The sequence below is a fragment of the Bos javanicus genome, chromosome 1, assembly GCF_032452875.1.
Source record: "Bos javanicus breed banteng chromosome 1, ARS-OSU_banteng_1.0, whole genome shotgun sequence".
Taxonomy (NCBI): domain Eukaryota; kingdom Metazoa; phylum Chordata; class Mammalia; order Artiodactyla; family Bovidae; genus Bos; species Bos javanicus.
The window spans coordinates 7,557,368-7,570,066 of NC_083868.1; the positions used below are offsets into that span (position 1 = coordinate 7,557,368).

Consider the following 12,699-nt stretch of genomic DNA (forward strand, 5'->3'; position numbering starts at 1 on the left):
ATGCTTGGATCAGTTTTTTTCTAACTGACTGTGTCCACCAAGTCTGTTTATTGCAGGAAACCAGGTTTCTATAATTTACTTTTGTGTTATCATAGTAACAGTTTCTAAAGAACTGGATCTTGCTATTTTCTTTTTCCCTTTGGTCAACTTCTGACTCTTGTGGGAATATCAATGGAAATTCACCTTATTTGAAAATCAGTGTTTAGAGAAAGATCTATGAAATATTACCATATGTAATTCAAGCTGTTATCACTAAATAATGAAAATATCCTATAGTAATTATTTTGCCCAAATTATTTTAGCAGCCACTAGATGTCTCTGTTGTCTCACGTTTAACAAGGAAACTGGAAAGCTCTGCTCCAGTTTAAAAAATTCTTTTAGATGCCTGCTTTTAAAAAAAGTTCCAAACATTGAATCAGTTTAATAAAGTAGGTCACTTCTTTGTCAGGTTAATACAACAAGACTTAAATCGCTACATATTTAAAGTGTGACTAAATATCATGGCATTCATTTTCAATGTGATTTTTCAGAATCCTTAAGTTATAACTTATGTTGTTGCTAATAACCCTTGTAGTTGTTTAGTCACTTAGTCCTGACTCTTTGCGACCCCATGGACCCCATGGGATTCTCCAGGCAAGAATACTGGAGTGGGTTTTGCTTTCCTTCTCCAGGAGATCTTCCCGGACTGGGATCAAACCCATGTATCCTGCGATGGCAGGCGGGTTCTTTGCCCTGGAGCCACCAGGGAAGCTCAATAATCTATTTCTTGGTACAAATATATCAACATATACATTTTTGCATTTGTTTATCTAAGGAGAAAATGAAATCACAGAGGCAACACTGATCTAGATGTTCAGATTGTTTTATTTATTTTCAGTCTTACCACTTAGGTTTGTGTTTTGAGCTTGTCTTAATTCACTGATTATATATTTCAAGAACTACTTGTTAGGCTTCTGCATTTGTTTCTTAGAATATTGTTGATCTCTAAAAAATTGCAGCATATTGAGGCCTTATATCTAAGAATTTTGTTCTTGTTATACTCAGATATTAGGAATAATTATATAATTCTTATATGCAGAAATTATGAGTACATCATCTTTTTCATTAAGCCAGGGTCAGAGAGGGGCACAATTAGATCAGCATTTATTGAGCCTAGAAGTTGAACTGAACTGTCAACAAGTAAACCACCATAACTCAGTAAATAACAGTAATTAGAAGAATCCTAAAGCAGACCGTTTTTTAAATAAATTTTTGGTCCTTAATCTGGGTTGTTTTTAACATTCGTCTCAAAAGAATTAGTGAATTAAATTGAATTGAAAATAAGTGTGTGTGTGTGTGTGTGTGTGTGTGTGTGTCTCTTATAGTTTTGCTGAGATGTATTTCACATATCATCAGATTTGCTTAATTACAGGATGCAGCTTTGGGGACTCCTCTGTTGGTCCAGCGGTTAAGGCTCTGTGCCTCTGCTGCAGGAGGTGCAGGTTTGATCCCTGGTCGGGGAACTTCAGATCCCAGTGTGGCCAAAAAAAAAGATAAAGAGTACAGTTTGGTGTTTCTAGTGTATTTACAGAATTGTACACCATCACTGCCATCTAATTTTAGAACATTTTCAGTATCTACACACATCAACACCCAGCCCCCCTCCCAAGCCCCCCCACCCCGCAAAAAAAAAAAACACCCTTACCCACCTGCTGTCCCTTTTCCTTTCAAACCCCCTGGCCACTGGCAACCACTAGTCTATTTTCTGTCTCTATGATTTGCCTACTGTGGACTTTTCACATATATGGCCTTTTGTGTCTGGCTTATTTCTTGTAGCACAATGGTTTCAAGGTTTGTTCATAATGTGTAGCGTGTGTTAGTATGGCATTGCTTTTTATGTCCGAAAAATAGTTCATTGTATGACTGTAACACATTTTGCTTATCAGGTCATCCAATGGGCGTTTAGGTGCTTCTACTTTTGCCTATTGTGAAAAAAGCTGCTGTGAAGGCTTATGCCTTAGTTTTTGTGTGTACGTTTATTTTCATTTTTCTTGTGTTGTATACCTATGAGTGGGACTGCTGGCTAGTAGACATGTGTTTTTTAAAAGTCCATTGATATATGCAGTAAATTTTTAAAAAAATTCTACTTTCCTTCCAATTTTTTATTTTGAAAAATATTCAGATTTACAGAGATGGTAGACAGCAGACATCATGATGCTTTGCCAAAAGTATTTAAACACGTATATCCTAGAAATGGCTTTCCCAGATGGTGCAGTGGTAAAGAATCTGCCTGCCAACACAGGAGGCACAAGAGACTCGGGTTTGATCCATGGGTCAGGAAGATCTACTGGAGTAGGAAATGGCAGCCCATTCCAGTATTCTTACCTGGGAAATCTCATGGACAGAGGAGCCTGGCCAGCTACAGTCCATGGTCACAAAGAGTCAGACATAACCGAGTACACATTTACATACACATAAACTCCTAAGATAAGAACATGTTTATCATAAATGTAATACAGATATTACACTTTAATTTTGATGCAATAATATTATCTAATTTGTATTTAAAATTTGCCCCCTAAAAAATAAAAATTTCCCAGTTTTCCCAGTAATGTCCTTTATAATTTTATTTCCTTTTCTATTGAGGATTCAGTCAAGGATTATGTTTGTATTTGTCTTTCATATTTCCTTAGCTTATAATTCCTCTACTTTTCTTGCTTGTCGTTCACCAAGTCAGTTATTTTGTAAACTGTCTTCCAGTTGGGATTTGTCTGATAGTTTTCTCGTAGTTATATTCTAGTTATTTTTCAGCAAGGGGATTTATTGCACGGTGGTGCTGTGTTTTCACGGTCACCTTAGGAGCACAAAATATCGTGTGTCCTCTTTATTTGGTGATGTTAAGTTTGGTTACTTGGTAAAGGTAGTGTCCTCCAGATTTCTTCGTGGTCGATTTTTTAAGAATCCCAAATGCCAAATCCTATGGCTTGATCTTTGTATTTGAGCATTCATTGTGTCCAGAAAATGGTGTCTGTGTACTCTGAGGGGACAATATGGCATAGTGGAAAAAGTAATTTTAAAACAGGTACAAATACCAAAGAACGCAAGGTAAATGTGAACAAATGAAAACTACATTATTGAGGAACAAGTTTTTAAAGCACATGTCTCATGTAGATACCTGTAGTATATCCAGTGGTGCCAGATTTTTCCTATTTTTAAGAAAGAAAGCAAAAAAAAAAGCCATATTATTATGTGAAATTTCTTGATTTATAAAACAACTCCAGGACATTTTGAGCTACCAGATTGTTCTGTCATAAGGGGATGCTGGAATGTTTGGTATAGGGTGAGGGCAGCCATAGCAATGGGATTAGTTTTGAGCAGAATTTTGAAAGATTAGAGATTGTGGTGTGGAAGATTTGGGAGGAGAATGAGTGAAGCATCTGTGGGCAGTGGCAAATAGATTTTTCTCAGCTCAGTCTCCAAAGTGGCGGTGAACTTATCAACAGGAGACAGTTTGGGAAAGATGTTAGAGGCATATGTCTAGTAACGAAGGGGTAGTGAGAACTTCTGCTAGTGTATGAGAAGGGGGAGCAGTGTCATCAGACGACCCGACTGGAAAGTAACACTGTGTGATGTATTTTGTAGGACTCTTCCATGTCATTCTCAGTGTTCAGATAAATGCATTTTTTCATTGTGTTGCTGCTGCTAAGTCACTTCAGTCGTGTCCGACTCTGTGCGACCCCATAGACGGCAGCCCACCAGGCTCCCCTGTCCCTGGGATTCTCCAGGCAAGAACACTGGAGTGGGTTGCCATTTCCTTCTCCATTCATTGTGTTCTTGTACTATATATGTATATACACACACACACACATATACATTGTACTATATATATAGGTAATATATATATTTTAAAATATTTGTTTATTTATTTGGCTGTGCTGGATCTTAGTTGCAGCATGTGGGATCTAGTTTCCCCCACCAGGGATCGCACCTGGGCCCCCTGCATAGGGAGGACGGAGTCTCAGCCGCTGGACCACTCCCAGGGAAGTCCCAATCTGTTTATACTTTAATTCGTTCCAAGTCTGCTGAATGTCCTATTTAATTGGGTTTACTAACAAAAATTCTCTCATTTCCACCAGCTTCGAGCTCTGTATTCAATGTACCTTCGAAGAACAAAAAGTTTGAATAAATTGCTTTATCACCTGTTCAGGCTTATGCCAGAAAATCCAGCCTTTGCAGAGACAGCTGTTGAGCTCTCCAATAAGGACCCTCGAACTTTCTTTACAGAAGAGCTCCATTTGGGTATTAGAGGTCAGTATGATGTGTGTGTGTGTTTCTTCCTGGGGACGAGGCTCAAGTCAGCTTGTATGACTCTTTACCATGAGGACGTGGAGAGTAACCCCAAATGTGGGTCCCCTCTATGACATTGTTGAAGTGCCAGATTTTCCCTATTTCTCAACATAGAATAAATAATTAGATCTTATGGTTGAAGTTCTTAGGAATTTAATTCATTTTTGAAGCTTAGTTTCTAGATTACTGTTATCTTTTACTCTGTAGACAATAATGTTTTGTAGGCCCATGGATGGTCTTTTGTTGGGGAAACGAAGATGAGTAAAATGTATTATTTTTTCACTCTGGGAGCTCACATTTTAGCTGAAGGGGTAGACGTGCATACATCTAGCTACGCCTCAGTGTTAAAAAGGATTTCCTGAGAATAGGAATTGTTTTAAATGCCTTGGAGATCTGAGGTTGGAGCTTTGTCTTGTGGGTAGTACAGTAGGACTCGAACTTCTGCATAACACGTCAGTGAGCTCTGGGGAAAGTAAAGGCCGCCAGTTTTTTTTTTTTTTTTCATGATTTGGGGCTTCCCTGGTAGTCCAGACGGTAAAGCCTCTGCCTGCAATGCAGGAGACCCAGGTTCGATCCCTGGGTTGGGAAGATCCCCTGGAGAAGGGAATGGCAACCCACTCTAGTACTCTTGCCTGGAAAATCCCATGGATAGAAGAGCCTGGTAGGCTGCAGTGCATGTGGTCTCAAAGAGTCAGACATGACTGAGCGACTTCACTTTCACTTTCATAAGAAAAAGAATCTTTAATTTTTCCTCCTCTTTGAAGTGTGTGTGCTTCATTTTATTTGTGATCTTCCCTGCAAAATAGTGCTATTTGGGGGCAGATTTTTCCATATCCTTCAGGATCTTCTTTCTACCATTCTAATTGTTCATTTTGAATGTGGGAGAAAAAGCTACTATTCTACAGAGTTCTGGTTTCCTTGGTATGTCTGTTCTATGAGCTCTAGTGCTAGTGTCAAGGAACTGAAAATGATTTTCCGAGGAAAGTACTCATATCAGTGTGTTCTGTGTAAGAGATACGTGTTACTAACTAAGAATTTGTTTTTTCCTCAGATACCTCAGCTCTTCCCTACCATATTCCACACTTAGCTTGTTCAGTCTATCACATGACATTAAAAGACTTGCCAGCCATGGTCAGGCTGTGGTGGAACAGTAGTGAGAAGCGTGTGTTCAATATCGTAGATAGATTCACCAGCAAGTATGTTAGCAGTGTTCTTTCTTCTCAAGAAATATCTTCTGTGCAAACAAGTACACAGCTGTTTAATGGCATGACGGTTAGTATTATCTTGAATTTTTTTCTAGAAAAGTTGTCTCAGTATTGGTTACGCCTATCCGTTGTAGTGAGTATGATCACAATTGTAGCTCTTGGTTCAGAAAGTAAAGAAATTGTCTATTTTCTGATTCTTGGACATCAGATCTCAAATTAATGCATCGATTGAAGTGATGTTATAATTTCATTTACCTATGCTAAATAGTTTTTGAACATTCACTAGTTAATTCAAAATATATATTGGAATACCTATAGATGCCAGGTGCTTTGTGCCAGTCACCTGCAAAATAGACAGCTTAGAAGGGTCTCATTCCTGTCGTGTAATAACACACAGTCCGATAAAGGAAAGAGGGTGATATTGGTAATGTATTTTGCATTGGAGACTGGAAAGTGGCACATTAAGAGGAAGAGTGTTCTGCAGTCAGGGTGGGAAAAGGTCATCCGGCTTGGGGGCCTAGGTAAGACTTGATGGAGGGGGGGTTATTTTGAGGTTGGCAGGATGCCGCTGTGGGTTACAGCATTTAATGTAGAGAAAACAGCACAGCAAAAGCAAAAAGTTTGAAGATGAGAATGTATTAATAATTTCTGTGGTTGCTTAAGAAATAATGAGTAGCCCAGTATTCATATAGAGTAGTTTTCATGAAGGTAAATAGAGAACAGACGGCTTCTGTGATGAATTGAGTCCATACTGGAAAAGGCATCAACTAACATTCTAAAATTTTTAGTGCTGTGTAGCCACTGAATTTTTTCTTCTGAGGCAGTGACGGTGTCAGAGTTAAACAGTGAAATTGCTCTGACTGAAGTCTTACAGCATGGGCTGCTGGCACGGGGCATGGGTTCACGTGAGTAGTTAGGGAGGCTCATAATGTGTAGACATGAGGAGGGCCTGCGGGAAACAGTGAGACTAGTCCTTAAAAGGGGACGGATGTGAGAAATTCTGTGGTGATTTAACCAAACTTACAGCTAATTAATATCTGAAAGAGAAATTTAAGATGATGCTACACTTTATAGCATAGAATACGAAAGTCAGAAGAATACATTTTTAAAGGATGGTGATTTGTATTCTCTGTTGAGTTTGCAGTGCTAGGAAGAAAATCCAGATCAGGTATAAATATTCTGGCAGTTGATGGTTGGTTCTAAAGCTCAGGGGAATTCTGTGGTAGGGAAAGACTTGGGAGACATCTAAATAGAAGTGATATTTGATACACTGACTTTGGAAGAGAAGGGATAATTAATAGTAACCCATTCTATACACTTCTATTCAAAAACTACAATATGGTAAGCCTAGTATAATAAAAACATACTTTTTCAGTGCATTTCTTTTTAAAACATCTTTGTCATAACATCACTATGAAACGTGTCAGCTATTTGAATCTATTTCTTAAATATCTCACATTAGATAAGTGAATATGTTTACCCGTGGTTTGTTTGAATGAGGACTGGCTGCTATCTGTCAACCTATCAAGATGGTTTTTGAATAAAAGGGAAGAAAAGAAAATTGGCACAAAAAAAAAAATTACTTTTCATGTGTTGCAGGTTAAAGCTCGAGCTACTACTCGAGAAGTCATGGCCACTTACAGTATTGAGGATATAGTGATTGAACTTATAATACAGCTGCCTTCAAATTATCCATTGGGCTCAATAACAGTGGAAAGTGGGAAAAGAGTTGGAGTGGCCGTGCAGCAGTGGCGAAACTGGATGCTTCAGCTGAGCACTTACCTCACCCATCAAGTAAGTGTCCACATACATGCTTGTTAGGCTTTCTGAACTAGAGAGAAGTCGCTGCTTTACTGTGTAAAAGGGCAGTAAAATTTTCTCTCTTCTGCTTAAGTAGAAATGGATACTATATTTTGTTGAATCTGACAAAGGTCCATATAGTCAAAGCTATGGTTTTTCCAGTAGTCATTATGGATGTGAGAGTTGGACCAAAAAGAAAGGTTGAGAACTGAAGAATTGATGCTTTTGAACTGTGGTCCTGGCGAAGACTATTGAGACTCCCTTGGACTGCAAGGAGATCAAATTAATCAATCCTAAAGGAAATCAGTCCTGAATATTCATTGGCAAGACTGATGCTGAAGCTGACGCTCCCATACTTTGGCCACCTGATGCGAAGAACCAACTCATTTGAATAGACCCTGATGCTGGGAAAGATTGAGGGCAGGAGGAGAAGGGGACGACAGAGGATGAGATGGTTGGATGGCATCACCGACTCGATGGACATGAGTTTGAGCAAGCTCCAGGAGTTGGTGATGGACAGGGAAGCCTGGCATGCTCCAGTCCACGGTTTAACAGAGTCAGATACGACTGAGTGACTGAACAGAAACTGAAACAGATATATGTCTAAATTATTTGACCCTGCCAAGCTTATTTTAATTTTTAAGGCTCTGTAGCGTTTTTCCCTGGTGTTTGAAAAGAATCAACTCTTCTTCATTGACCCTGTAGATGTTATAGAACAATACCTGGTATTAAAGTTGAGAGGGAATCTTTTTGTAAGTCTCGGACAGCTGAATGTCTTCTGAGCTACTTTGACTTTTAACATTTCACCTCTCCTGTGGTTAGAGAAATCTCAGTACTTTCAAAGACCTTTTTGCATTGTAAACAAATTGTTAAGTCTTCTCTAGTTTTGTTTGCACCTTCTCTAGTTTTTGTTTGCCAGGCATTCTATAGTAGAGGAAAAGTATGTTAAAACAAGCCTATTCACTAGTATTGTAGAGCTGGAACAAATCAGCATTTGAGTAGGTGAGATAGTTAATTTCCTCATTTTTAGTTAAAAGTTAGGAGAACTGATCCAAACAACTTAATTATTTAAAAAGTTTCATCAAATAACAAGCTAAGACTATAAAAACTGAAAATTGGGTCAGAAGCCTTTCTTTCAAGTCAACATTTAAGGAAGAAACATACCTGGTTCCTAAAACGTGGGAGGTCATTTTGAAAACCAGTATTCATAAAACTTAGAATTGTGATATAGCCAAGCAGATTGATTCTCTTCTCTCCAGATTATAATACAATTTTAAAATTTGTGAAATTGAATTAAGATAATATTGGTGATTTAAAGTGTGTATTCATTGTTTTTTTTTTTTCCTTGTTAACAGAATGGAAGTATTATGGAAGGCTTAGCATTATGGAAAAATAATGTAGACAAACGTTTTGAGGGTGTTGAAGATTGCATGATTTGTTTCTCAGTCATTCACGGTTTCAACTATTCTCTTCCCAAAAAAGCCTGTAGAACATGCAAAAAAAAGTTCCATTCAGCTTGTTTGGTAAGTCTACAGAGAAACTAGCTTATTTATATCTTACATATATTAATATTATATATGGATTATATCTAACCTTAGAAAACTGTGGATGTTCAACTCTTTAATTGTGGTTAATGGGAGACATATTAAAAATGATTTTTCAAAATCTGTAAAAGAAAATTAGTAATTTACTGAGACTGGTGGCATCAAAGCACTTTAATAAATGGAAGTTTCTAAAATAGCTCTTGGCACTTAAAAAATGGATGGCTCTGTAAGATGTATACAGTAAAGGAGACTGAACAAATTGGAACTGAGAGCCGTCTGGCATCAGAGCTTTTTGCTCTTTTCAGACATCATAAAGGAAATCTCACTATGCTCAGTTCCATCACAGCAGGTTTCTTTACACACCTCCGTTTTTGTGAGCGTGAGCCTGAGTGCAGAGAACCACTGGCCTTTGGAAGGAGCACTGAACCGTGTTGATTTGGAGATGAATGTAAAGAACAGACATTTCAGTAGTCTCCCTTTTCTTAGTTTAATCATTTTAAAGTTACTTTAGTCTGCAAAGCACCAGCTTGCTGACCTGAGTTCTAGTTTTCTCATCTGTAAAATGGAGATAATAATACTTTTCTAAAGGCTGTTGAAAGGATTAAAAGAAGATTTATGTAAAACCTACCACTATTTAAATGGAATATGCAAAGCTGAACATCATTGTTCAATAAAGGATTGCTGTATTCATCTTGTTTTATTTTAAAAAAAAGATAATATTATCTTTTCAACTTGGCCAGTTTGATAAGAAACATTTGCTTTAATTTCCATTTTGTGTAATTACTAAAGTAAATTTTTATATTAAAAAATTGTTACTTTAGACGTATATGTAAAATGGCAGTGTAAAAAGTTTTTAACACTTAGATTTTTCTTTTTCAGTACAAATGGTTTACATCCAGCAACAAATCCACTTGTCCACTCTGTCGCGAGACCTTTTTCTGAGATTTTTTTTCCCCTCAATGGAATTGATCCCTGAAGAAATTCGAGCAAAGGCAGTGGATTTGATTCATCTTGGAGCGCTGATGTGAGGAGGCTGCTGAGCATTACCTTCAAATAGGGCCTTCTCTGGAAAATTATTTTGGTTCATGTAATGATCCTAAAATCAGGTTTACTTATCTTTAGATTGCTTTGTAAATGTTTGGAAACCTTTTCTTTTACATGAAAATATTACATATTGGAGAGAAAAATATTTATATAAATAGTTTAATCGCTTTGTACATTTAAAAATAAATGTGGAAAAACCCTAAAGTACAGAGTGGGAATTGGTGAAAACATTGCACAAGTGTATTATACTGATAAACTCATTCAGTTAGTTTATCTATGTTTAGAACAGTCCGAGTGAGGTAATGAATTGAGAGGGTTGATTTACATCCACAGATATTTTGAGACTTATTTATTAGTTACAACAACAAAATTAATTAGTATTCTGGTATTTGTAGATTATTTTAATGATAAAATGACATTAAGCTATTAATATAGCTTATCTTAAGCTATTTAAAGCATGCTCTGAAAGCCTATGTAAAAGAGTATAAACTGAACTTTAAGGTGCCTCCATTTAGTAAGGGTTTTGAAATTCAGAAAATTAAATTCAGAACACTGACCTTTTTACTGTAAAAGAATTTCCTTGTGCTAGTGAAATTTGGATTGCAGACGTGTCGGTGCATTTATTACTCAGTTGCAGTGAGTCTCCAGAGGGTGAGAATTTGAGAGAAACAGAAGTCACCTTATTTTATTCATGAAGTAGAGTGGTTTCTATTCTTCTGTCAAGAACAAAGAAATAGTTATTTCTGAAACTTAAGAGTGGTGGAAAAAGCAAAAAATATAAAAACATTGTAGGAGGCTTTAAATTTTGTAAGCAAATTTTGCTATTCTTACTGGTCAGAATTACACTAAATTAGAGAGAGTTGAGGGGAGCTAATTTTTTCTAGCCTTCATAAGTGTGAGTTAGACATTTTAATACTAAGTATAATTCAGTATAACAGGCTGAAATGAGGTAGGTGAAGACCTGAGTTTTGCTACAGCATTACTGCCCTTAAAAACTGTGCCCAAAATATAAAAGTGTGAAAGTTTGGAACTTGGAATAATTTTATTGCAGTCTTCCATCACACGGGAAATAATTAGCCTATCTCATAGCACGGTTACGTGAAGACTCAGCTAATCATCTCTGTTGCAAATGTTTAATTGGCAAAAAGCAACTCGTGTTAAATAAAAGTACTGTATACTATCAGCTGGGTAAAATGGTTATTATTGAAATAGTATGAATGTGGTCAGAGCATTGTAGTGGAGACTGAAGTATTCCGTGTGAGTTAAAGATCTTGAGTTGTATTGTAGATGCAGTGTCCTGCCGAGTTTTATCTGTCTCCTGAAATTTTCTCTGTAGTATTTATTACCTTATAGCCTTAGGCTCAAGGAATACAGATAGCAAAATTCTACTACCTCTTCTTAACCCCTTTCTTAAAATATTCTCTCTTTTTCCTATGTCTGTCTCTAACATAGTAAACCCAAAAGATTGTGTTACTCCTCTGTGAAAATTACACACTTTTCCTTTAAAATTGTTTTATAGTAAGGCTTTGTTTATAACTTTTCCAGTATTGGTACGTCTTGCTTCTGACCCATACCCCAAGTAGAAAAGAAAAGGGAATAATGGAGCATTGTTTTTCCACATTATTCTTCAGGGTATCAGGTTCTCCGGTGAAAGAGTATAATTAAGTGAGATGCCTACTCGTCATACTTAGGACACTTGGCACATTTCTTTTAGACTTGTAAATACAAATGTAAAGCTTGTTATTGTTTATACACTAAAGAAGCTTTCCAAAATAAAACTGAAATTCAGAATATCACATTATAATTAAAGTTTGTTTATATAGCTTTGACAACTCAAGAGCATCCCTTAAAATTCTAGCATTAAGGACATTTTAAAATTGCATGAGATTCAGAGCCCATTAGTAAAATTGTTAATTTAAAGCCCTGATGTAAATTGCAAATTTTAGAATTTATTTTTAACTCTTATTTATCACATGCTGTAATGTATGTATATAAGTTTCTGTGGCTTAAAGCAATGTCATTACTGGAGTTTGTGTGGTGTGAATAATTATTTGATTGTTAATACCATATGTGCCCATTAAAATTCTTTTTAATTGCAAAATATTTCAAATATACATAACTAATAATAATATAAATGCCCTTGTACTCTTCATAAACTATTTTGCCATATTTGCTTCTGATTTTTAAAGAAATAAAATGTTACTCTTTTGTACTCTTCCCTGAGACCATCTCCTCCTTCCCTCATTGGAGCTCACCCACCCTCCTGAAGTTGGTATGACTCCTTCCTGCTTAAGATTTTATATTTTACCACATGTTTCTGTCCATACATAATACAGCAGTTTTTCAAAATTTTGTGATGTGTTCTTTTGTAGTTTCCCTTTTCGTTCAACATTACTGCTATTTTGTATCACTATGTCAGTTTGCTTATCATTTCGCTCACTAATGGTCATTTCAGTGTTACTCTTTGCCATTTTGAACAGCGCTGCCAGTGTACACTCTTGATAATATTTTCTTATGCAGATGAAACGTGCTAGGTATTCTGAACACACGCCCCCACATGGAATTTCAGGTAATAGATACTCTGATTTTAGATATGTGCTCTGTGACTTTGTTGTTGTTTAGTCGCTAAGTTGTGTCTGACTCTTACATGTTGACAGATTGCTCTCCAAAGTGGCGTGTAAGTTTGTGCTCTCAAAGGCGGTACAAGAGGATTCTGGATTTCCCAGGTCATCACCAAAACACTTAGTCTTATCACTTTTAAAGTTTTCTAGTCAGAGCTG

The 12,699-nt window shown here is 36.7% G+C and overlaps 1 protein-coding gene across 4 annotated transcripts in view; it reads left to right on the forward strand.

The window, feature by feature from the left end:
• LTN1 (listerin E3 ubiquitin protein ligase 1) overlaps nt 1-12,271 on the forward strand; it is a 59,122-nt gene extending 46,851 nt beyond the window's left edge. For all 4 annotated transcript variants that reach the window (XM_061422504.1, XM_061422682.1, XM_061422592.1 and 1 more), the window contains 5 exons: nt 4,116-4,287; nt 5,378-5,598; nt 7,131-7,325; nt 8,687-8,854; nt 9,755-12,271. In XM_061422504.1, coding sequence (XP_061278488.1) covers nt 4,116-4,287; nt 5,378-5,598; nt 7,131-7,325; nt 8,687-8,854; nt 9,755-9,817 — 819 coding nt within the window. In that variant the 3' untranslated portion in view covers nt 9,818-12,271. The remainder of the gene's footprint in view (nt 1-4,115; nt 4,288-5,377; nt 5,599-7,130; nt 7,326-8,686; nt 8,855-9,754) is intronic.
• Nucleotides 12,272-12,699: the final 428 nt, after the last annotated feature.